The 22,691-nt window shown below is 59.6% G+C and overlaps 3 protein-coding genes across 7 annotated transcripts; 2 read left to right on the plus strand and 1 right to left on the minus strand.

The window, feature by feature from the left end:
• Positions 1 to 362: 362 nt before the first annotated feature.
• Positions 363 to 7,526, plus strand: ASPHD2 (aspartate beta-hydroxylase domain containing 2). Its single transcript, XM_071763513.1, has 4 exons — positions 363 to 502; positions 2,350 to 3,450; positions 5,394 to 5,507; positions 5,960 to 7,526. Exons 2-4 carry the CDS (start codon positions 2,568 to 2,570, stop codon positions 6,067 to 6,069), a joined length of 1,107 nt encoding a protein of 368 aa, XP_071619614.1. The 5' UTR covers positions 363 to 502; positions 2,350 to 2,567; the 3' UTR covers positions 6,070 to 7,526.
• An 879-nt stretch (positions 7,527 to 8,405) lies between these two features.
• HPS4 (HPS4 biogenesis of lysosomal organelles complex 3 subunit 2) lies at positions 8,406 to 20,309 on the minus strand. Of its 3 annotated transcripts, none has more exons than XM_071763504.1 (13): positions 20,180 to 20,309; positions 19,544 to 19,634; positions 18,861 to 19,004; positions 17,901 to 18,008; positions 17,448 to 17,564; positions 17,232 to 17,326; positions 16,066 to 16,138; positions 15,404 to 15,437; positions 14,798 to 14,894; positions 13,551 to 14,433; positions 10,978 to 11,110; positions 10,533 to 10,641; positions 8,406 to 9,378 (listed from the first exon to the last, which is right to left on the minus strand). In XM_071763504.1, exons 1-13 carry the CDS (start codon positions 20,203 to 20,205, stop codon positions 9,207 to 9,209), a joined length of 2,082 nt encoding a protein of 693 aa, XP_071619605.1. In that variant the 5' UTR covers positions 20,206 to 20,309; the 3' UTR covers positions 8,406 to 9,206. The 3 variants fall into 3 exon arrangements, with proteins under 3 accessions (XP_071619605.1, XP_071619602.1, XP_071619604.1); XM_071763501.1 differs by lacking the exon at positions 20,180 to 20,309 and adding an exon at positions 19,866 to 20,012; XM_071763503.1 differs by lacking the exons at positions 8,406 to 9,378; positions 20,180 to 20,309 and adding exons at positions 9,562 to 10,391; positions 19,866 to 20,014.
• On the plus strand, positions 20,204 to 22,367 carry SRRD (SRR1 domain containing). 3 transcript variants are annotated; one of them, XM_071763517.1, is made up of 7 exons: positions 20,299 to 20,414; positions 20,773 to 20,813; positions 20,900 to 21,036; positions 21,148 to 21,246; positions 21,376 to 21,530; positions 21,724 to 21,769; positions 22,015 to 22,367. In XM_071763517.1, exons 1-7 carry the CDS (start codon positions 20,299 to 20,301, stop codon positions 22,300 to 22,302), a joined length of 882 nt encoding a protein of 293 aa, XP_071619618.1. In that variant the 3' UTR covers positions 22,303 to 22,367. The 3 variants fall into 3 exon arrangements, with proteins under 3 accessions (XP_071619615.1, XP_071619616.1, XP_071619618.1); XM_071763514.1 differs by lacking the exon at positions 20,773 to 20,813 and having other exon boundaries at positions 20,204 to 20,414; XM_071763515.1 differs by lacking the exon at positions 20,773 to 20,813 and having other exon boundaries at positions 20,204 to 20,414; positions 21,196 to 21,246.
• Positions 22,368 to 22,691: the final 324 nt, after the last annotated feature.

The following is a 22,691-nucleotide window of genomic DNA, read 5'->3' on the forward strand; positions in this document are numbered from 1 at the left end:
TCCCAATCACTACATCCCTAAACGCCTGTGCCTCTGGAGCCAGCGCCGTGTCTCCTGGGTGCCTGCATCACCCCCTGTCTGCACCCACCCCTGGGACCACCCTCCCTGCATCCTGCCCGCTGCAGCCCCCGGTTCCCGTCTCCTCGGTGCCGGTGCTGCTCGGTCCCTGAGCGTCCTCCCGCACCCCCCAGGAACCCCCGCAGCCCCGGACCAGCCGGCACGGACGCTCCCCCGGGCACCAGCACCCAGGACCCCCGCCCGGCTGCCGCAGCCCCGATGCTCCCGCCCGCTCCGCTCCGCCCCGGGGCCGCGGTGAGGGGCGGGCGCGGGGGCGGGCGGGCGGGCGGTGCCTCGCCCGGGCCCCGCATCTGCCACCGGCGCGGAGCCGGGGGGGCGGTGCAGCCCCTCCTGCCCGGGCTGCTGGGAGTTGTGGTCCGCGGCGGCAGCGACAGGAGCGGAGCGGAGCGGCGCGGGGCCCCGCACGGCCCGGCCCGGGCAGCAGGTCGGTACCGCCGCGTCGCACCGCATCGCAGGGCGGGGGGCCGCGGGGGGCTGCGGGGTGCGGAGCGGGGCGGGGGGAGGCGCGGAGAGCAGCCCGGCTCCGCCCGGCTCCGCCCGGCCGGGGCAGCGGGGCTCGGCGTCGGCCGGGAGACACGGCCGCGCTGGGTGACACCGGGGTGGGGAAGTGGCACCCCCACGGGGGTGGCGTGACACCGGCACGGCGGGCAGCGCTGGCACGGCGGGGGATGGAGGAGTCACAGCGGGGGATGATGGAATCACACCGAGTGGTGCGATGGAGCCACGGCGGGTGATGGAGCCACGCTGGGCGGTGCACCCACACCGGGCGATGGAGCCACACCAGGTGGTGCGACCGCACCGGTGACACCAGCTGGCACCACCGCGCCGAGTGCCACCATCCCGCGGGTGACACGGCTGGGATGGCACGCTGGTGGAAAGCTTGAAGCCAGCACCCGTGGCTGCCTGGCCCTGCTCCAGCCTTGTAGTAGCAGCCAGCACCCTGCCTCACCCCAGCGCTCCGGCATCCACAGAAAGCTCCTGGTGCTGCTCCCGGAGGTGCTGCTGCTGCTGCCGAGCCCGGGACAGCCCCGCCACGCATCCTCACCACTGTGGGGCCCACGGCCTGGGAATCCCGGCTGGGCTGAGTGGAATCCACCTCCTCCAGGAGACACCGGGGCCCCCCTGGAGCTGCTGAGATGCAACTTTCTGCTGCATCGAAGCCTCTCAGCCTTCCTTACGTAACAGCACTGCTGCCTGGCACGGTGCTCGCCTCCACGTCCTGCACAACTTCAGTGCAACGTGGAATTGATTTCCACTCCTCGGAGCCGGCTCTGCTGTTTATTATTATCAGCTGATGAGCTTCCTTTTGGATCTCGGGCCGGGGTTGCTTTATGTGCTGTTCCACCCTCGCAGGGGGGTGAGGGATTGTGCCTCGGTGACCCCCAGGCTGTCGGACCCCCCGGCCCTCTTCCCCCCCTTTGCTCCTTGCTTTGTCAGGCAGCTTCTGAAGGAGCCTGCCAGGGGAGAGCCACCCTGGGTACAGATCATGCCAGGGCTCTGCCTGCCTGCCCTCACCCCAGGAAAATGTTGGCAGCATGGTGCCAGCCTTGGGAAAGACCCCTGGGACCAGCTCTGTGGCCGTGCCCTGGGAGGTGAGGCCTGGGCTGGAGAAGCCTGGAAGAGTGCCAGCTGGTGGGAATGGAGGGAAGTTATCTTAAAATTCCCAGGAGGCCGTGATGTGCCACGTGGGCTGCAGATCCCGGGACAGGGCTTGCAGGGGATGTGCTACAGGGAAGTAGGATGGAGGGAAGTCAGCTGTGCAGCTCTCCCTCGCTGGGGTGTAAACCTGCCCCAAGGCTGTCCCCAGCCCTGCACAAGGTCCAGAGCTGCAGGTCCCAGGCAGAGCTCCAGCAGCTGAAATGCATCCCCTTTGCAATCAGCGGGGAAATGCTCATGCATTACCGGGCTGCTGGACCTTGGCAGGGAGGGCTAGGAAGGGCTTGGATGGTTTCCCTGGCTAATAAACCCATCCTGTTCCTCCAAGTCGATGCTTCACGGATCAGCTCCCATGGCATCTCCCTTACCCGTATCCCCCTTGCTTCTCGCAGCAGAGAGCTCTTTGCCCTGCAGCTCCTTCCAGCCTGCATACCCCTGCCCTCTCCCTGCCCCGTGCAGCAGTTGTCACATCCAGGATGTGCAGCCTGGGCCCAGCATGAGCACAGACGAACCGGGTGAGAGCCTGAACCCTTCACCCCGGTGCCCTGCACAGCCCCTGCAGGCACCCCGAGGGGAAGCTGCCTCCCTAACTCCTCCGGGTTTCTTTCCCCACAGCCTCCCTCCGCCGCTGCTTTTCAGGATCATGGGCCCAGAAGCCCCGGCGGGGACCCTCGGGGCACGTCACAGCTGACCCGTGGCACCGGGACCCCCGGGCAGCCCTGCCGGCCTCCTCTGCCCCCTCCCCCCGATGCAGAGCCCCCGGGCGCACAGGGACGAGCCGCAGCTCCGCTTCCCCATGGCAGCCTCTTCCCCCCGTGCCCCGTCCCAGCTGCATGGTGTGGGTGCCCCTGAGGAGCACCAGGACTGACCCCCCGCGCACGCCCGCCGCCCGCACCGCCGCCACCGCCATGTCCGTGGAGTGGCTGCCGGGCTGGAGCTGCTCCCTGGACGGGCTCCGGGATTTCATCGCCACCGGCATCCAATCTTTCCGGGACTGCGATGCCGGCGCCCTGGCTGCCGTCGCCTGCCTCCTGCTCCTCTTTGTCTGGTACTGCTACCACGTGGGCCGGGAGCAGCCCCGCGCCTACGCCGGCGTCAACGCCCTGATGCAGGGCGCCGAGGCCAACGGGGTGCAGAACGGGTACGTCTACTGCCACTCCCCTGACTGCCTGCGCTGCGCCCACCACGACGGGCTCAACCAGAAACTCTACCACAACCTGCAGGAGTACGCCAAGCGCTACTCCTGGTCGGGGATGGGCAGGATCCACAAGGGCATCCGGGAGCAGGGCCGGTACCTCAACAGCCGCCCGTCCATCCAGAAGCCAGAAGTCTTCTTCTTGCCCGACTTGCCCACCACTCCCTATTTCTCCCGGGACGCTCAAAAGCACGACGTGGAGTTGCTGGAGCGCAACTTCCAGACCATCCTCTGCGAGTTTGAGACCCTCTACAAAGCTTTCTCAAACTGCAGCCTCCCGCAAGGATGGAAAATGAACAGCACGCCCAGCGGGGAGTGGTTCACCTTCTACCTGGTGAACCAGGGCATGTGCGTGCCCAGGAACTGCAGGAGATGCCCACGGACGTACCGCTTGCTCGGCAGCCTCCGCACCTGCATCGGCAACAACGTCTTTGGCAACGCCTGCATCTCGGTGCTCAGCCCCGGCACCGTCATCGCCGAGCACTACGGCCCCACCAACATCCGCATCCGCTGCCACCTCGGTGAGCACCCGGGGTGGGGGGGTTCGTCCTGGAGGGGGTGGGGGGTGGGGATGCGGCCGCCGCTCCCCCCAAAAAAAGGGGGCTCAGCTAGCCCCGTGTTCTCCAAGTTGAGCCGTGGGTGGTGGGCTGGCTCAGGGCCCTGCTCCGTGTGAGCCAAGATGCTGCTCCGGTGGGTGGGGGGTCCCGGGGTATCCCCTCCGGCGCAGGGGGATGGGGACAGCCGAGGTGGCACAGATGGCAGCCGGGGGAGGCTCTGCACGGGCCCTGCTGGCAGCCACCAAACCCGCTCCTTCAGCCAGCTCCTCTCGGGTAAACACACTCGGGAGGTGCCTGCCCATTTATCTGGAGAGGGAATCGGGCTGCAGAGCTGACCCGAGGAGTTCTGCACTCCTGGAGAGCCAGAACCTGCCCTTGCTGGTGCCAGTAGGCAGCCCACCCCCCCAGCCCCCTGCTCCCCTCTCTCCCCGGGGTGCCGGGGGGGTGTGTTCTCCTTACAAGGGGCCAAGAGTTGTTCCTGGGTGGGGGCCAGCAGGGAGAAGAGGTCCAGGCTGGCTCACACACACCCTGCCCCGGGGATTGGAGCTCTGGCCAACCCTCTGGCTGGAGCACACCCCCCCCAGGGAATCCAGCAATGTGGGTCATTCCCTTGTCCTTCCATGTTTTCCAGCTCCATCTGCTCCATGGCTGCTGGTCCTCCAGCCAGGACCCAGCACCAGGGCTCACCCACATCCCCACCTGGGTGCTGGGGGTGCTGCTCCTGCTGTGCCCAGGGCAGGGGTGCATTTCAGCTGTCCCTGTAAAGCCAGACCAGTGTCTGCATAGCTGAGTCGCTCCCCTGGATTCACCCCAACCCCTCTGCTGCTCTGCTGAGCACAGGGGGCCAGCACAGGCACCAGCTCTGTCCCCCCAAAGGTCGTGGCAGTGTCCCCCGGGATGTGGGTGTGATGCAGATGCTGTGTGCTGCCACCTCCCTCCTTGCTCAGCTCCCCCTTTCCAGCTGGAGCATCTCCAGCTGAAGCTGTTGTGCAGGGAAATGGCTCTGGGGCTTTGTAGGCTTTGAAGCATCCATCAGAAAAGCAGGGAGGCTTTTTGTGCTCCCAGCTCTGCCGGGCAGCTGTGCTGGCTCGGTTTTGGCATCGCTGTGGGATCTGCTGCTGCTCGGGTGCTGCATCTCTGCCCTTTGGAAGCCACGTGAGCCCTGGCCCCTTTCTCCATCAGGGCTGCATCCTGGGGGCAGGCTGGCTCTGCACTGCGGGGGGTGACATTCCTGGTGCAGGGGGAGATGGGATCACCCCTCATCAAACCGACCTGACTCCTGCTAGTATTTTAGGAAAAGACCTATTTTATTTCTAGGATTGTCCTCCTTCACGTGGCCTTCACAGAGCCTCTTCCCTTTTTGCGACCCTCCCCTGAATTTGTCCTTGCAGCTGCCTGGTGAGGGACGGATTGGCAGCACCTGGGGTGGGGGACAGAGGGACAAGGCTGAGGGATGCGAGGTCAGGGGGGGAGCTGTGGCAGAGCCAGGAGCTGAGCCCCTTTCTGCAGCCCCAGTGCAGAACCCCAGCCCTGCAGCTGGCAGGGAAGTTGCAGCAGGGCTGGAGGGAGGCAGGGAGGACAGGCTCCACCATCGGGCCTGAGGAGAGAAAAATGCACCAGGAAAATGTCTGCCTACATGGCTGTGGGCTCTGGGGAGCTCTTGGCAGCTGCTCCAGGTACAAAAGAAGCCCACGATGCTGAGCTCGTTCGGGGGAAAGTGGGTACAGCTGGGGGGGGACCTGCAGCAGGAGGGAGCAGGCAGGGGCTGAGGGTTCAGTCTGTAAATGCGATGCCAGCTTTGTGCACGCTTGGGACCCTGCTCACCACTGGTATTTCAGGGCTGCTCTCCTGTCCCAGGGAGCTCAGGACCCCCTGACCCTCCCTCTCCTCTCTCTGTGCCCCTGAAGGTCTGAAGACCCCCAGCAACTGTGAGCTGGTGGTGGGGGGTGAGCCCCAGTGCTGGGCTGAGGGTCGCTGCCTGCTCTTTGATGACTCCTTCCTGCACACAGCGTTTCACGAAGGTGAGTCCAGCGTGTGGGGCCTCATCCTGCACTGACACCAGCACCGGGGGCACTGGGAGGAGTGGGCAGGCAGAGTGACTGTGCCCTGTCCCTTCTGGGGACACTGAGGCAGCTGAAGCAGAGCAGTCTCCCTGGGGGGTGTCACTGCTGCTGCCCTCGGGTGGGCAATCACCCTGTCCCTGGGGTGCTGGGTTCACCCATCAGACCCTGTCCCTGGTCCCTGCTGGTGCAGCATCCCTGTGCCTTTGCCCCAAGGACCCCCCTGAGCCCCCTCCCCAGCCCCCCCAGGGCTGGCTCCCATCCTGCCATCCCAGCAGCCCTGGCAGGGACCAGTGTGCTGACTGGGGTGGCCCTGGGGGTGCAGCAGCCTCTGGGGATGGAGCCCATCACCCGGGCACTTTTTGGGGAGCAGGGTAGGAGCAGCCTCACCTCCCGCTTCCATCCCGACCCAGGTCCTCCAGAGGAGGGTCCCCGCGTGGTCTTCATGGTGGACCTGTGGCACCCCAACGTGGCCGCTGCCGAGCGCCAGGCCCTCGACTTCATCTTTGCCCCAGGACGATGACGGCGCTGCCCGGCCCGGTGGGTTCCAGGGCGGCGGTGCCGGTTCTGCCGCGGGTCCAGCACAGCTGCCGGACACGCTGGGAGCTTCCCCCCAGCACACGGCCTCGGGGTCCTCCCTCCTTTCCCCCCACTCCCTCCCTCCTTCCCGGGGGGGGGTTCTTGTAAATGGAAACCGCGACGTGTTCTCCACCCCCCGCTCTCCCCGCCCAGCGCTGGCTTCAGGGATTGTTTTCCACCAGGGCAGCGCAGAGCAGAGCATCCCCCCCCACACCCCACACCCCCCCCGTGGTGACCTGCAGCCCCCCTTTGTACCTGTTCTGTGGCTACTGTGTTTTTCGCGGTGTTCTGAAGTAGAGTAACAAGAGCAAGGGTGTTTGTTTGAATGTGATAATGTAAAATTCCTCGTGGTCATCAAAACCACACCCACACCCACACCCCAAACCAGCCAGACTGCCCTGCACGGAGCTCAGCCTGCCCCGGGTGGATGGACAGAGGGATGCTGGGGGCTGCAGTGGGCAGGGGATGCTCGGGCTGGGGCAGACAGGGCTCTGCCCACAGAGAGCTCTTGCCACAAGCCCAGGGCTCCTGCCTCCTCCCTCCCATGCCAGCGGGACCCCTGCCCACGGCTGCCTGGCCCTCCTGCCCCCAGAAACCATTCTGCCACATGTGCAGGGAGCAGAGCACGATGCCAGCCCCCCTGCTGCCCTGCCAGCCCAGGAGTGCACTGACACACACCCCATCCAGGCACACACCTCAGCAAGGGAGTTCTCAATCACCCAGGTCCCCTCCTGGCTTTACCTGCAGCCTTTGGTTTCCACAGCAGAGCCTGGGAAGCCCCTGCAGGGGCAGAAACACTTTGGGAATGCAGGGCAGGGCTTTTGTTCATCCTTAGGAAAAGGCCAGGGAAAAAGGGAGCCCACACTTCCTTCTGCTGGTCCATCTCCTCCTTTCCTGCAGCCAAGCTGAGGGTGCAGCACCAGCTCACTGCTCCTCACACCATTCCAAAGGAGAAGGGTTTGGTTAACTCCACAGCACAAGGAATGAGCCCTTCACCCCCCAGGGACCCACCCAGCAACCCACACACGTGTCCTGAAGCTGCCCAGCACCCAGGAGGGGTCAGGACGTGTCCCCCATGAAGCACAGCCTGTCACGGGGGGGTCACCTCTGCCCTCTGCACCCTACCCAGGAGGGAGCCCAGCCCCACTCTCCGACAATTTCTTTACAGATTTTTTTTCAGTGGTTAGATTGCAAGGTAAAGGCAGAGATTTCCAATACATCCGAGATTTTTTTACACCTGTCTTGTTACAGAATATCTGAAGTGCATGATTTCTACAGGCCTTGGCTACCTGGGAGCAGCCCCGAGGAAGCAGGCTGGCTTGGTAACTGTCCTGGGGTTTGGTACCATTCATACAGTGGATAAGCAGAGATTATCAATAAACAGTTGTGCTGAAAACAGAATGGACTCTGCCTGATGGTGTCACCAGTCCAAGGTCAAGCAAAAGGGATTGGGTCCTGCTTCCCCCAGTGCAACCAGGGGGATCGGTGGCTGCTGGGGGGGAGGGCAAGAAATGAATGGGAAAAGTCAGAGCTCCAGGGTGGGAATAGGAGATGAGCCCAGGATGAGTCCCCAGTGGTGCAGGGCAGTGCTGTATCCCACCTGCAGCCACCCTACCAAGGAGCACAGGGACCTGCCCTGCATCCCCCTGCATCTGCCACAGCCCCAGGACCCCAGCAGCCCCCCAGCCCCATGCAGGGGGTCAGCAGCTGCTGTGAAAACACTGCCCCAGCACAGGGCCCTGGGCAGGAATGGAGTGGCAGCCCAGCTGCCCCAAAACCCAGAGCCCAGCATCAGAGGGGAGCAGAGGAGCCCTGGAGCCAGGACCCAGCTCCTGCACCAGCTGCTCCTCAGCTTCTGGCACTTGGAGCTTCAACATTTTCTCTGCAATGCAAGCATCAAGCCAAGGGCCTGGAGCTGAGTGCTGGGCTGTCCCCAGACAGCATTCCTCATGCCCCAAGGAGAGGAAGAGGTCTTGGGGGGCAGATGTGGCTCAAGAAGGCCCAGGGAGGAGGCTGCCTCAGCTGCTCCCCTGCCAACAGACGGCATGGCAGACTGGAGCAGAAGATTCCTGGCAGCAGAAGGCAAAAGCAACTGTTCTGTGCTTTGCTGCTGTGCCAAAGCTCCCTCCTGTCCCTCCCAGGCTTTTTCCTCAACTTCTTTGTGTTTCCTGACACAGCCTCCAACCACTTCCCCACAGGCAGAAGGAGGAGGCAGCAGGCTCTGCCCTCACCCCCAGCCCCAAAGCTCAGGAACCAGGAACCATCAGCACACCCAAGCAGTAAGTGGGGCTCTGGTCAGTGACACGAAGCCCTTGGATGAGCCTTGGAGGCTCCTTTATTTTGGTTTATTTGGGTGACAGTGATGCTGTCCCACCCCCAGCACAGAGGCAGGGAGCACCACTCAGGTCTGAGCAGCCATCACCACCTCCCAGCCAGCCCCAAGATGGGAGAGATGCCTCCCTGAGCAGGGACAGAAGAGCTGCCAAGGGGATACAAGGCCTCTTGGGGACCAAAAGGGGCTCCCCCGGGCCCGGGCTGGCAGCAGCAGGCAGGCAAACCGAGGTGCAGGAGGAGGGAGGGGAAGCAGGGAGGCTGTGAGTCAAGGGAAGGCACTGCCCCCTGGGAGGGGTTGTTTCTATAGGCTAAGAGATATTTTAAAAAAAAAAAAAAAAAAAGCTCATTCTGGCCATTCTGACCAGAATGAGTGCAGGCACAGGACTCCAGGCAGCTGCAGAATTGGGCTGATATCCCTGGAAATCCAGGAGCCTGGTGCCTGCACAGCTCAGAGCCAGAAGAGGCTTTGCTTGAGGCCAAGGAGCTCCAGGAGCCCCTGCCAGGAGCTGTCCTCGAGTCACTGTAAACCACACACCCAGCACAGCCACCTTCAGGCTGCTGGCTCTGCTGAGTGCCAGCACAGCCCTGCCCTGGCACAGAGGATGCTGCAAACCTGGGGCTGTGCCCCTTCCTCAGGGCAAGGCAGCTCGGAGGCTCCAGAGACTCAGCACAGAGCCCTCCAAACAAACACCTCTGAGATTTTCCTCCTTGGAGGGGAGGGAAGTGGCTTCCAGAGGGAGCATCAGTTCAGAGCAGGTTCACCCCGTGCTTCAGCAGCTTCTGCTTGGCCTTGCTGGGCAGGCTGAAGGCACTGTCCTGGGGGTTGGGGACCCCCGAGTTGCGGAGAGGGGCACCCAGCTGCTGGAAGTAAGTTTCCTGGACAGGGTTCCTGCAGGCATACACGGCCGTGGAGGCATTCCTGGAGAGAAAGCAGCAGTCAGGATTTCACAGCTTTCTGCGAGACCCCTCCTCAGCTCCCCGGGAGCTGCTCGTGGCTCTCAGCTGCCAAGGAGGAGTTTTGGGTCTCTCTGGGCAGAGCAGAGGGATGGAGCTCAGCCCACAGCAGCTCAGGCTGTGGATTAAAAGGCACCACTCAGTGTGTGCCCATCAGAGGGCTGGCAGGGAGCAAAGCAAAGGACTCTGCATGGCTCCTGGATGGAGGAAAGCAGCAACTGGTATGTTTGCTGACACCCCTCTGTGACAGCTCTCCACAAAAGCAAGCAGTTTTAGTCATCCTGTTACTCAGCCTGATTCACACATGGAGTTGCTTTTTTTTTTTTTTTTAAAGGCAACACAGAATACACCAGTGTAGGGTTTCAGGAGCCAGTCAAACCAACACTAAACAAGGAGAGGAGTTCTCTGGCACTGATGATTCACATTCCCTTGGCAAGCTGTGTCAGGGAAGCAAGACAGTGTAATTCCCAGAAGCATCTTTATTTCATCATGTTTGGGCAAACAAGCAGAGCCCAGAGAGCAGAATCACTGCACACTCACAGCCACCACCCTGCCTGAGGTGCAGGGACAGGGGTGGTTGTGGCACGGGATCAGCTCCGGGATGCCTGGAAGGGCTGTGGCTGGGTGGGAGGGCTGTGGCTGTGATATGACCATCTCTGCCCTGCTGCATTACAATTGAGTTTGCCACGCACCCTTCTCTGTGTTTCCAACCCAACAAGCTGTGCAAGAAAACAAAATCTAGGTTGCCAATTCTGGGTGCTGTTGGCTCCCAGCCGAGACACAAATTTATTAGGAACAGCTCTATTTAAAACTGTGCCTCAGAACCTTATGGTGCCAGGGGCTGGCAGGATATCAGCACTGGGTCTCAATCCAAGGCCGTGGCACAGCTCAGCTCTGCCTTCACTCACTGGCCTTGGTGTCATCCCAGCTTCCCAGCACCCAGACCACACCACGGGCAGAATATTGAGCAGCCCACACCTAAAGAGCAAAGCCCAGGGAGGGGTGAGAGGGCTGAGCCTTGGCAGGTGACAGCCTCGGAAATGGGGCTGCCCCTTCCCACCCGTGAGCCACCCAGCACCCCTGTGCCCGGGAGAGGAGGGGGCTGCAAACAGACCCTACCTGAGGATGACTTGTGAGGCCGTGGGGAGCTGGGAGAAGTCTGCGTGGATCAGAGCAGCCGCTCTCAGGAAGTGCCGGTCCTGAGGGCCAGGGGCATGGGGCAGGTTGGCTGCAGGAGGGCAGGAAGGGATGAGGGTTAAAAGTCAGGGGGAAGTCCCATCAAGTCCCATCCTCAGACCCAGCCCTCAGCAGAACCCCAAGGAACACCTTGGAAGAGTTTTCTGAGCCCCGTGGCAGCCGCTCCACCTCCAGCCAGAGCCAAAGGCAGCAGCAAGGCTCCAGCTCATGATAACCTCACAGAACACAACCCCTCCTCCTCCTCCTTACACCCAGGCTGGGGGGTGGGGGTGGCACCAAGCCACGTTCCCCAGATGTTGACTGAGGCAGGAGGAAGGTTCAGCCACAAGCCCTGCCCTCCTCCCCAGCCTCTCCTCACTGCTCTCACCCGTCAGCACGTTCTGGACACGGTCATAGTGGGTGAAGCTGTAGGTTGTCCTGGCTGAGGACGTGGAATCTTTGGGCAGAGTCTCCCTCAGGTGCACCTCCAGGCCATTGAGAGAAGCCAGGCTGCTGTGGTACTGCAGGGGGAGGAAAGGGAAGGATCAGAGCAGAGACCTCCAGACTGCCAAGGAGGTACTGGAGGAGCTTGGGTGACCCAGTGACAAAGGGACTGGAGAGCTCCATGCTGGGAGAAGAGCAGAGAAACCTGGGCAGAGGGAAGCAGAGGAGTCTCCAAGCTCACATCAGTGAGATGGGGACTCAGAAAAGGGTGCTCCAACCTGAAAACAGGCCACTAAAACACCCGATGCTATTAATTGCAGGAAAACACCAGACTCAGTTAATTTCCCATCACACATTACCCTCCAGGGTTCTTTTCCACATCCTGGCCATGACTTCCAGCAGCAGCAAGGAATATTCCTTTTGTTAGCAGCCCTTATTACACCAGACCTGGTGCAGCAGAGGCTGCAGCTCGACACCCTGGATTTAACCACCTGCAGTGCTCCCTGCACCAGCCTCAGCACAGGGGGAAATCTTCTATGGGCACCCAGCACAGAGCAATGGATTTACAAGACACTACCAGGTGCTTTCCCAACTGGAATTCCAGCAGCCCTGAGGGTGCTGAGCAAACAGGCAGCAGGCAGGGCTCAGGGGGAAGATGAACTCCATAATCCTCCAGCCTGGCTCTGTGCTTCCCTCTGCCATGGAGAGGATCAAGCAGTGCCTGGCCTGGCCCTGACCCCCTGCTCTTGGAACAGATTTTCTTTTCTGTGCTGTGACACAGGGATAAGACCTAAAGAGCTGCAGGCAGTGAGCTTGCAAGCCCCCAAAGCCTCTTGCTCTGCAGGGTATTGGAAACCACCCCAGAGGAGTGCCTGGTACTGCCTGCTGCCCTGGGCTGCACAAGTGGCATATTTTACCCTTCTTTGGTGTCATTCAGGGGCCTCAAAGCCTTTGACAAACATTAATTATAACTGGGCTTTGACATCCCTGAGAGCTGAGGGGCATTTGTAATCTAGGGATAAACACAGGAGCAGACAAGCTGAGGTTACACCTCAGATCCACCCTGCCCCCAGCTGCTCTGCCTCCAATCCCACCCCTCCTCCTGGGATGCTGCCTCTGCCAAGAGATAACAAACACCTGCACGGGGGAAGGGGACAGGCAGCAGGACACAAACACAGCCCAAACCCAAGGGTGGCTCTGCTCAGCTGAGACCCAAAGCAAGAGGAGGGGGCAGAGGCAGCCTGAGAGGAGCAGGAAGGGGATGGAGCCATTTGTCACCTCTGGTACCCAAGGTGCTGCTGCAGCAGGGCTGTCCCCGGGGCTGGGGGGAGGTGGCACCAAAGCCCCCCTGGGAAGGAAAAGCAGTAACCTTGAGGCTCTGCTAGTGCTGGGAGCCAGTCTGAGCTTCCCTCCACCTTCCAGCCAGGCGGGTAAAGAAATTAGGTTGTTCCTATGGCAACTGGCACAGCAAACAGGGCTCTGCAGCTTTGACTCAGCGGCTGCAGGGAGGCAGGGGCTGGGCAGCAGCTCTGCAGGGTGATGATGATGCTGCCCCGGGAGAGGAGGGGGGGCTGGGGAGTGGGCACACAATGATTTGGGATGTCCCTGCTACAGCACCTGCCTGGAGACCACACCTGGAAGCCTCTGCTCCAGCCCGGGATGGGCAGGGAACTGGGAGCAGGGAGCTGGGAGCAGGGAGCTGGGAGCTGGGAGCTGGGAGCTGGGAGCTGGGAGCTGGGAGCTGGGAGCTGGGAGCAGGGAGCAGGGAGCAGGGAGCAGGGAGCAGGGAGCAGGGAGCTGGGAGCAGGGAGCAGGGAGCAGGGAGCAGGGAGCAGGGAGCAGGGAGCAGGGAGCTGGGAGCTGGGAGCTGGGAGCTGGGAGCTGGGAGCAGGGAGCTGGGAGCAGGGAGCAGGGAGCAGGGAGCAGGGAGCTGGGAGCTGGGAGCAGGGAGCAGGGAGCAGGGAGCAGGGAGCTGGGAGCTGGGAGCTGGGAGCTGGGAGCTGGGAGCTGGGAGCTTGGAGCTGGGAGCTGGGAGCTGGGAGCAGGGAGCAGGGAGCAGGGAGCTGGGAGCTGGGAGCAGGGAGCTGGGAGCTGGGAGCTGGGAGCTGGGAACAGGGAACAGGGAACAGGGAACAGGGAGGATGCTCCCGGACACCTCTCCCTGGTGTGTAGGGAGTGTGAAGCAGTGTCAGGACAAGGGGAGGTGACAGAGCCAGTGACCCTCCCCATGCAGAGAGCAGCAGAGCCCCCCAGGGCTTTCCCAACACCCCCGGTGCCAGGGGCCAGGCTGGTAGTGCCAGGCACCAGGAGCAGGAGCTGCCTGTCAGACAACAAACACCCCTCAGCAACAACCTCCCCCGCAGCTCCGGGTGCAGGGACAGCCCCAGCCAGCCGGCTGTGCCTGGCAGAGGAAAAGGGATGGGGACAGGGATCCCAGGCTGGCTCCTCACTCCTAACCCCATCCCCAAGCAGCAGCAGCACCTGGACCTGCAGGCTCAGGAGAGCTTCCCCACTCACCACATCCTCGACAGAGCTGAGGTCCTCCTGGAGATGCTCCTCAGCCAGCAGGGACAGCACCAGCCCCTTGATGCAGTGAACGTACAAGCTCATCTGAACCTGTCTGCCTGGCTCCACAGCAGCCCTGGCCCCCAGGCTGTCCTCCCCACTCCTGGGACACGGCATCTCCTCTGCTGGGTCACCAAGCAGGCTCTCCTGGCCCTCTCCAGCTGGCAGTGTGCTCCTCCTGTGGAGCTGGGATGGAGAATCCAAGCCCTGCACGGTGCCACCAGCTGCAGCACTGCCCTCTCCACAGGCACCATCCTGGCTCAGGGTCCCTTGCTCAGCTGCTTCACTGGGTTCCCTTCTGCTCAGCTCCTGGGCAGCAGAGCAAACATCCAGGCTGACACTGGCTGCACGATTCTGGGAACTGCACTGCTCAACATCCGAGCCCACCAGGGATTTCACCGTGCCCTGATTCTCCTGCTCCTGGGCATAAGGGTTTGGAAAGGAAAACCCCTGCAGACACAGAGCTGTAATCTGAGCATACTCAGCAGGACGGAGTGTGGTAGAGCTTGGCAGCTGCTTTGTGGCTCTCTCTGATGGGGAGGAGGCTTTTCTACTGAGCCCTGAGCTTTTGCTCTCTGGGCTGCTCAGTTTTGCAGTTGGAGAAGTCTCTGGAGTGGCTTCCATTACAGGGAACCCCTTCCAGGGAGTGGTGTTTGCAAGGCTGACAGACTGCACAGCAGCTTCTGCTGCAGCCGTGCCCAAAGCTTGCTCAGGGCACTCCAGCACAGACAGATTGTTCAGGTCCTGGTTTTCACAAGATCCTGTTGACTCTGAAACTGCCCGGGAGCAGAGAGCATCCTTCTCTCCTCTGGGGCTTGCTGGGGACACGGATGACCTGGCAGCAGATGACAAGTTGATTACAGGACTGAGCAGGATCTGTCTGGAGTTGTTACACCCCTCCTCACACCACCAGCTCCTGCTCAGCAGCTGCTCTGTTCTACAGGGAGCATCTGGAGGCATTGTGCCCCAGAAAAGGAAGGGCCATGGTGTGACAGGGTGAAAAGCAGAGGGTGTGCAGCAGGGGAGCCTCCTGGGCACCTCAGTCCCACAGCACCAGCTGCAGGAGTTGGTCTGGGGAAAGAGTTCTGGGTCCCAGCACAGACACAGACACCACAAACTCTGCCTGGGGCAGCTTCAGGGACAGAGAGTCACAGGGACACCACGTGCCAAAGCTCCTGTGGGACAGATCCATTCCCTACCTTGTCATCCACTCCACAGGGAACTCCCTGAGCACTGAGACCTCCTCTTCCGTCAGGAATACCGGGAGGACCCGGACACCCCGAGGCAACAGAGAACCTGCAGGAGCACCAGAGGTCTGAGGATTCAATTAACATGTCCCAGCATAAAGAACAGGAGCCACACTCCCCCAGAAGAAGGGACACTCTCACCCTGGGCCACCCCAAGCAGACCATCATCCCCATCATCCTCTTTAAATTGTCCTCTAGCATTTTTTTTCCTCACCACCCTGGCAGAGTGTCCATGGACTGATGCTCAGAATGATGACTGAAGGTTTGCACTGCAAGCATCCATCAGCCATCTGCTCCCAGGGCTCCTCCAGCAGCCCAGCAGGCACTGGGTGCAGGGGATGGAGGAAAGCAGGCACCCACAGAACCCCCAGAACTGAAACCCAGAAGAGCAAAACCCCTTTGCTCAGTCAGAGGAAGGAACCAGGTCTGATTTCACAAGACCCAGTGGCACAGCCTGGCTGGTGGCACCCCCAGCCTCAGGACACGTTCCTGCATCCATGTAAAATCCCAGGGGCCCAGCTCTGCTCCCACTGCCCCGGGGGCTTCCCAGGTGCTCACCAGGCTCCTGCTGCTCCTCACCTCCAGGCTCACTCTGAAAGAAAAGCCAAGGATCAGCTCAGTGGCAGAGTTCAACATTGCCACCAAGCAGCACAGCTCTTCCATCCTCCCTGGAGCTGCAGCAACCCCCAGAGCATCCCCATCAGCCCAGGCTGTGATCACCACACTGGGCACTGATTTGTCCCTCAGGGAGCCCTTTGAGTCAAAGGGACTTCCCAGGAACCAAAAGATACCTGAAAGTAAGGACAGATGCCAAAACTGGCCATCACTGCCTGCCCAGGGAACAAAACCTTGGTTCAGTCTGAACCACAGTAAGAGCAAAGGCCTTCCTCAGGTCTGGATCCTGATGGCTTTTTCGTGGATCTTGAACCACATAAATATTTATTTTTGACAGGTTTTAATGGCAACAGAAATTGATCTATTTGCCAGACGTGTATTTTATTTATTTAGAACTAAATCCCTAAACTTGAGGAGAAAGCTAATTAAGCCAGCAGCAGTCTAGAAACCTTACTCATTCACAACCAATAAAAGCTTTCAGCATCCCCATTTATCCCTCCCAGTGACAGCAGACATGAGATCCATGTGACAAGAGCTCCCAGACCACATCCTTCCAGGTGGGTATTTGCACCTGTATATTTGTGTGTGTGTGTTCAGCAACATACCTGCTCTGCAGACTCATCACCTTGCAGGAGAACCTTGGCAGTGAGTGGGGGTGGCAGCTGGGTGCTCACAATCCTGCAAGGACAAAGTGAAGTCAGGCAGGAGCACATCAGAATGGGCAGAGCCAGCAGCCCAGGGATCCTTTGGGCCAACAAAGAGGGTTTGTTAAGCCAGGGCAGTGCCTGCAGCCTCCCTGCCACCCCTGAGGAGCTGTGGGGCAGTGGAAAAGATCCAGAAAGACCCAAAACACTGCAGCTAAGGGCTCCCAAAGGTATTCCTGGTCTTTCCATGTATACCTGGTTGAGATCCACATGCTGGAGACTCTCCAGAGGACTCTAAAGAAGGGGAACTTCAACCCAAGTGCAAACCCCTTTGCAGAGCTGGAGTAAAATCCCATTTGGTGATGGAGCAGTGACACAACCAGACACAGAGCCCAGTGCTGGGCAGACAGGGGACGTGGGCTCTGCTCTCCAATGCCATTTGTCTCCACCTTGAAGGTGCTGCAGGGACTCGTGCTGTGTCCTGAGGTCACTCCCTGCCTGCCCCTCTCAGACCTCCATGGGTGCCTCATGGGTTCCCAGCACTCACAGAAGGTGGTACAGAAACAGCCTCTGCCAAAGAAAAATGGCTCTTGATGCTGTTTGTCAAGAAGTTCTCAGAATCCCCCATCTCCTGCCTTTCCAGGCCACCTCTGAGGCTTTCCCTCAGTGCCACATCTGCAGCATCTTCAGCTCTGATTAATCTCTGGTTGAAAGAAGCTGGGATTTCTCATGGGAAACCTTCTGTGCACCTCCTGCCAGTCCAGAGAGTGGTCCTGGCCAATGCCAGCCAGAAATACACCCTCAGAGACACAGTTGTGCTGTGTCTGTGCAATGAAATTGCTGAGGGGAAAAAGGAACATTCACAAACCTTTCCTTTTCTTGACAATTTCCACCTAAAAAGCCCAAGAATTTCATCCTGCTGAGTGCCAAAGACAGCAGGTTACAACCAGAACCCACAGCCTGAATATCTTCACACTTCCATCTCCTCCTGATGAACACCAATGAGCATTTATCCTCTGTGAGATGCCCCAGCAGACAGGGATGACCTTGTCAGTGCTGCTCCCTGGGCTCACAGCCCTGGGGAGGGACATTTCCCACCCTGGGGAACCCTTTGCCTGGTTACTTACAAGCCCTTGTAGAGGATGCAGCCTGCCAAGACATGGGGAGAACGCTGGCAGGTCTGCAAGATGAGAGCAGCTTTCAGGAGGAGCAGGGGATCCACCTGGACAAGGAGAGGCACCAGAAAAAGTCAAGCTGGGAAATGCTCAGAGCAGCAAATAAACCCCAAACCATGAGCAGGAAGGCAGCTCTGGATGCAGGCACTGCAGAGGACAGGCTTTTACCTTGGTCTTGTCCAGATTCCAGAGGGAATTGAAGATCTTGTGGAGCTCACTGGTGTTTTTCCGGACGTGCTCAATGTACCTGTCCCACTGCCTGCTCAGCTCCTCCTGGGAAAATGCCTGAGGACAACAGAAATCCAGATTTATTCAAGGTGTTACAGGCAACCCACCTGGGACAGCAACTACGAGAGGCAAATCTTGAGAGGATGAGGAGGAAGACGACACTGAGAACAACCTGCTTTAGGCTGAACACCTGGGGAGCTTCCAGCAGGCACTGGGTGCAACAGGAGGAGAGGCCCTGATGCTTTCCCAGGACCCAATTCTTTGATTTTTGAGCTTGCCCTGACCCTTGCAGTGAGGAGGATGCTGCAGAGGAACACGCCAGCCCGTGGGGGTGCCTGGGCAGAGCTCAGATCTCCTTGGGGCAAACAGATCAGAGCTGAGGGGTTTGGTTACCAGGTAGGCTCTGTGCACAGGTCCATTGTAGAAGGTGAAGAGGCTGATGAGCTGCTCCAGAAACCTCCTACAGCTGACATCAGGGAGCTCCACAGCACAGCCCAGGACCTGGAACACAGAAAGCCAGGGATGGAGGATGCTGACTGACAAAAGCCAGGCACAGACACCTGGGAACAACTCCCAGCACTGTCAGATGTGTAGCCAGGGTGTGCAGGCAGCTCTGTGTCAGGCAAACAACCCCCAGATTCGTGAGTCAGATAAAAAGGAAACTCGGGAATGCCCCCAGGAGAGCCCTGGCACAGGCAGGATAAATAAGTGACAGGGGAAATCCAGCATTTCAGACACACTCCCTGCCCACATGAGATGACCCAGCTCAGTGCTCTGAGAACAGTTGCCTGAAACTAGGTACATAAAAATATTCACATTACATTTATTTACAGCAAAGAAGATGCTCCAGTGAGTTCCTGAGAGAAACTGAAGAAGCTTTGAGGAGAGCCCCAGCAGCACCCCCAGCTCCATGGGGATCCCAGAGCAGCCTCCAGGAGATGGTTTGGAGCATTTTTTCAGGGCTCTGCTCTGCATTCCTGCTCTTTACTGACACCAGGGACCTACTGAGAGTTAAAGAGCAGCCAGACCCCCACACAGAGAGACTGTGTCCTTGTCACAGCCTGCAGGACATGGCACCCTGCTCCCAGCCACTGCCAGGACCCTGGGACACACACCCCTGGGTTTACAGGCACAGCCCAAGAGAACCCACGGGGTGCAGACACACGAGTGAGGTACAAACCCTCCCAACACCCAGCAGCTCCACGACACACACCTGGAAATAAACCTTAAATTCCCTTGCAAGGGGGAGCTGTGCACTGCCAGTCCCCACCCCACCTCTCCCCAGGTGTGTGCAGCCCATACACTGAAAAAAAAAAGAAACCATCCCCCCTTTGTTGAGCCCCTCAGGCTCACCCAGAGGTAATCTCCATCCACCACGACTGCAAACTTGAGCTTCCTCAGGCGAATGAGGCTTGGAGGGGCTCCTGAGATCTCTGTCAGGCACCGCACGACCCCAGCAATCTGTCCACACAGCAGCTCCTGCTGGTCAGGGAGAGTCTGTTGAGGAAGGCAGGGAAAAAAGACTTGTTTTGGGTTTGTTTTTTTTTAAAAAAAAAAAAGGTCCAGGAGAAAAAAAAAAAAAAAAAAAAAAAGAAAAAAGAAAAAAGAAAAAAAACACCCCATCACTGCTATATTCAAATAAAAAAAAAATTTAAAATTCAATTCAATTGTAAATCAAATGCAGTAACACAGGCAAATTTCTCAGAGAAAAAAAAACCTAATGTAATTGGCTTTTTTAAAGACAGGACATTTGGGCTTATTTAGGGGCTGTTTCATCCCTTGTGTGTATTTATTCATATCCCCAGAACAGACCTGGGTACTGCTGGAGGACTCCACTGACCAGAACCCCCCAGAACTCTGCACAGCCCTGGTACAGCACCAGCCCAGCAGGTTCTACCTGCAGGAGCTTGCTTAAAGCTTCTGCAAATAGTAGCTAAGAATTAATTCAAAGCTCCACCTGGAAGCTCAGCTGTTCCTGAACCAGAATTACCAGCAGGGATTCACCCTACAAACACCCAAATAAAAGCAAACATTACCTGAGAAGGATAAAAATAACAGATCCCAGCACTTGTGGGGTCCCCCTCCCCCTTAACCTTTGAAGCATCGTAGAGGAAGAAGTAATTCCACCTAAAAAAAACAAAGTATTGGCAGAAATCATTGCGTGTTTGCAGTTACATTTAGGATGACAGACTGGGCTGGGTGGGAAGGGACCCTCAGGATCCCCCGGTCCAACTCCTGTCCCTGTGCAGGGCACCCCAGAACCACACCCCGTGCCCAGAGCATCACCCGAACTCCCCCAACACTTCTCCCTCTCCTTTCCCGCATCTCGGGGGAGCAGTGAGGTTGTTCTGTCCTCACCTCGCCACACCGAGTCCGGACACCCGGGGGGTCCCGCACTGCTCCCCCTGACCCATTTCCCGGGGTTCTGGCAGCTCCGGTACCCGCAGCCGGGGCCGGGAGTGCTCAGAGACCCCCGGACGTGGCCGTGAGCCCCGCAACCTCCGGTACCCTGGGGGGTGTTGTGAGTTCTGTTCCCCGCACCGGTGCGGGACGGGGCTGCTCCCGACCCCTCCCCTGTGCCCCCAACCCCGCTCCCTGCGCGGGACCCATCCCCGAGCGGGCCCGGAGCCGCGTCCCCTCCGAACCCGCGGGGTGCGGGGCTGGGTGCTCACCACGGTGCCGGGTCGGGTCGAGCCATGGGTTCGGGTTCGGGGCTGCGGGACCGCCCCGCGCCGCTTCCGGGAGGAGCCGCGGCCGCTCCCGGCACCCCCCGCGCTACGGCGGCCCCGGCATGGCGGAGGGGGAGGGATGGTGCCCGGCGGGAGGGAGGCGGCGGGGACGGGCGAGACGGGGGATGGAGGAGGAGGAGGAAGGCACCAAGGTGCTGCGAAGGCTGCGGGAGGCCCGGTGAGTGCCCCTGCCCGCACCGCGAGGGCCCCGCTACCCCCGGGAGTGCCCGCCCCTTCCGGGGAGTCCCCGCTTACCCCCGGTCAGTGTCCCGGTAACTCCGGGGAGCCCTCGAACCCCCCCCGGGAGTGCCCCTTTGCCCTCCATCCCTTTCGCTAAGTCCCTGCTCTCACCGGTGTGTCCCCGTTTGCCCCCCCGTGAGTCCCCGGTACCCCCGGTCAGTCCCCGGTACCACCCGGGGGGTGCCCCTTTGCCCCCGGTCCCCCCCGTGAGTCCCCGCTCCCCCCGGGGGGTACCTGTCCGCCTCCGGTCAGCCCCAGCCCCCCGGTGCCCCCCTAACCCCTCGCTCTTCCCGCAGGGACGATTTGCTGAGCTCCGGTTTCTGGGCAGCGAGCATCGGTACGGTACCAAGGTTCGGGAGGGGGGTCCGCAGGCCGCCCCCCCCCCAGCCCCCTTTGACCTGACGCCCCTCTCCGTACCCGCAGGAGCCGTGCGGGCCCCCCTGTCCGCCAGCACCGAGCCCCCCACCCACTGTGTCTGCTACGGGCTGGGCCGGTTCAGCTGCTGCCCCAGTGCCCGGTACCAACTGGGCTTCCTGCTGCTGCTGCTGGAGGAGCTGGGGGTGAGCGCTGGGGGGGCAGCACAGCCGGGGAGGGGGGGGAGGGGGTCCCCCCACCATCACGACCCCCACCCCCCGGCCATACCCACGCTCCCTCCCCTCCCCTCCCCACAGGTGCCCCCCGGGCAGTGCTGGGTGTTCGACCCCGCGTTCTCCCAGCAGGAGGTGGGAGTGCTGGGAAAGCTGGGGCTGAGGATGCTGCAGGACAACGAGGTGACAACAGCTGGGGACAAAAATGGGGGCAGGAACAAGGGCCAAGGGGGTCCACAGGGATGGACATCCCCCCACCCCCCCCCAGTTCCTGACCCACTGAGGGCTGAGGGAAATATTTACTGGTTCCAGGAGGGAAAACACAGCGTGGAGGGATCAGGCACCCTGTTCTACATGGTGCACTGTGGCAAAGCCTTGTACAACAACCTGCTCTGGAGGAACTGGGCTCTGGGGACACTCTCCAAAATGGTCATCGTTGGGAACAGCTTTAAAGGGATCGAGGAAAGGTTCTGGTGGCTGCAGCTCTGTTTTCATCTCCCTGCTTCCCTTACTCCTTTGTTTATTCTATCAGTTCTGACAGTGATTCCCAGATTTTGCTCATTTTTGACTCGCAGTCATCAACCATCTCCTGCCTTTTCTGTCCCCTGTTCAGGGAGATGTCTGGTCTGTGTCTAATCTGGTTACCTTGTGTTGTTCTAGATTGTTGTCAAGAATACTGGAGAGAGATTATTCTTACATTGCAAAGGTACAAAGCACTATTTTTTCTTCTTAAAGATTTTTTGTGGGCAAAAAGAAAGGAAATTAATTGCAGTTGGGAAGAGGGTGGTTATTTTTAAAAACCTTTTTTCCTGGATGCCACAATATAAAAATGAACAACTCAAAGATCATGGTACATTATCTACAGATGGGGGTTGAGTTAACAGAATACCATCTTCCCCTCTGAACTGAAAAATTCTTCCACATAGTATGTTTTCCCAAATTTCTTTCCAGATCTTGAAGGGGACAGAGGAAGTGGCCCTCCCTGCTCACCCACGGTACCTGGACACCTTCAGTGACACCTCCATCCACTGGTTCCCCTTGCAAAAACTGAAGGAACTCTCCCCTGAGGTCTGGGACTTTGTGGAGGAGCCGATGTACCCGGAGTGTGAGGACCTGGAGATCATCAGGAAGCAGGATGGACACAGCCCTGCAGCCCTGACCACGTCCCACAGCAGCTTCTCATCAGCTGAGATGGAGCCTGAGGGTCACTGTGCTCTGCCAAAAACAGGCAGCACCTGAACTCTGAGCATGAGGGGATATTTTTGTATCTTTGTTATTTAATAAAAGGTAAAGGTGTGCTTTGACTCGCACCCAATCACACGGGCAAATTTAACCAAAATCTGCCTTTCAGGGCACCTGTAGTGCAGCATGCTGGCTCTCTGAGCAGCTCCCCTTTCATGAATAACTCAGAGCCTCTGCATGTACTGCAGTTTGAGATATCAGGAAGGGGGAATTACCCAAAAAGAGGTTGTAGGTGTTGGTGTCTGGTTGCAAAGGCAGGTGCCTCCAGTGCTGCTGCATTAGCACTTTGCTCTGTTCTGTGAAGAACCAGGTCACCTCCCCCCAGGGAAGAAAAGACTTGGTTTCCCTCTTTCATCTCTGTGCCCTGAGCTGCTGCAGTCCCACAG

Source organism: Heliangelus exortis, chromosome 19 (genome assembly GCF_036169615.1).
Source record: "Heliangelus exortis chromosome 19, bHelExo1.hap1, whole genome shotgun sequence".
In the NCBI taxonomy this organism is placed as follows: domain Eukaryota; kingdom Metazoa; phylum Chordata; class Aves; order Apodiformes; family Trochilidae; genus Heliangelus; species Heliangelus exortis.

What these genes read in the sequence shown, in the direction of transcription:
- ASPHD2 (XM_071763513.1), top strand. Translation starts at nt 2,568, where the DNA reads ATGGTGTGGGTGCCCCTGAGGAGCACCAGGACTGACCCCCCGCGCACG. An exon ending in CCGCATCCGCTGCCACCTCG is followed by an intron (nt 3,451 to 5,393) that starts GTGAGCACCCGG and finishes GTGCCCCTGAAG; the next exon opens with GTCTGAAGACCCCCAGCAAC. An exon ending in GCACACAGCGTTTCACGAAG is followed by an intron (nt 5,508 to 5,959) that starts GTGAGTCCAGCG and finishes ATCCCGACCCAG; the next exon opens with GTCCTCCAGAGGAGGGTCCC.
- HPS4 (XM_071763501.1), bottom strand. Translation starts at nt 19,921, where the DNA reads ATGGGTCAGGGGGAGCAGTGCGGGACCCCCCGGGTGTCCGGACTCGGT. An exon ending in TGGATGGAGATTACCTCTGG is followed by an intron (nt 18,009 to 18,860) that starts GTGAGCCTGAGG and finishes TCTGTGTTCCAG; the next exon opens with GTCCTGGGCTGTGCTGTGGA. An exon ending in GGAATCTGGACAAGACCAAG is followed by an intron (nt 17,327 to 17,447) that starts GTAAAAGCCTGT and finishes CTCCTTGTCCAG; the next exon opens with GTGGATCCCCTGCTCCTCCT.
- SRRD (XM_071763514.1), top strand. Translation starts at nt 20,204, where the DNA reads ATGGGTTCGGGTTCGGGGCTGCGGGACCGCCCCGCGCCGCTTCCGGGA. An exon ending in GGATGCTGCAGGACAACGAG is followed by an intron (nt 21,247 to 21,375) that starts GTGACAACAGCT and finishes TACTGGTTCCAG; the next exon opens with GAGGGAAAACACAGCGTGGA. An exon ending in TTTAAAGGGATCGAGGAAAG is followed by an intron (nt 21,531 to 21,723) that starts GTTCTGGTGGCT and finishes GTGTTGTTCTAG; the next exon opens with ATTGTTGTCAAGAATACTGG.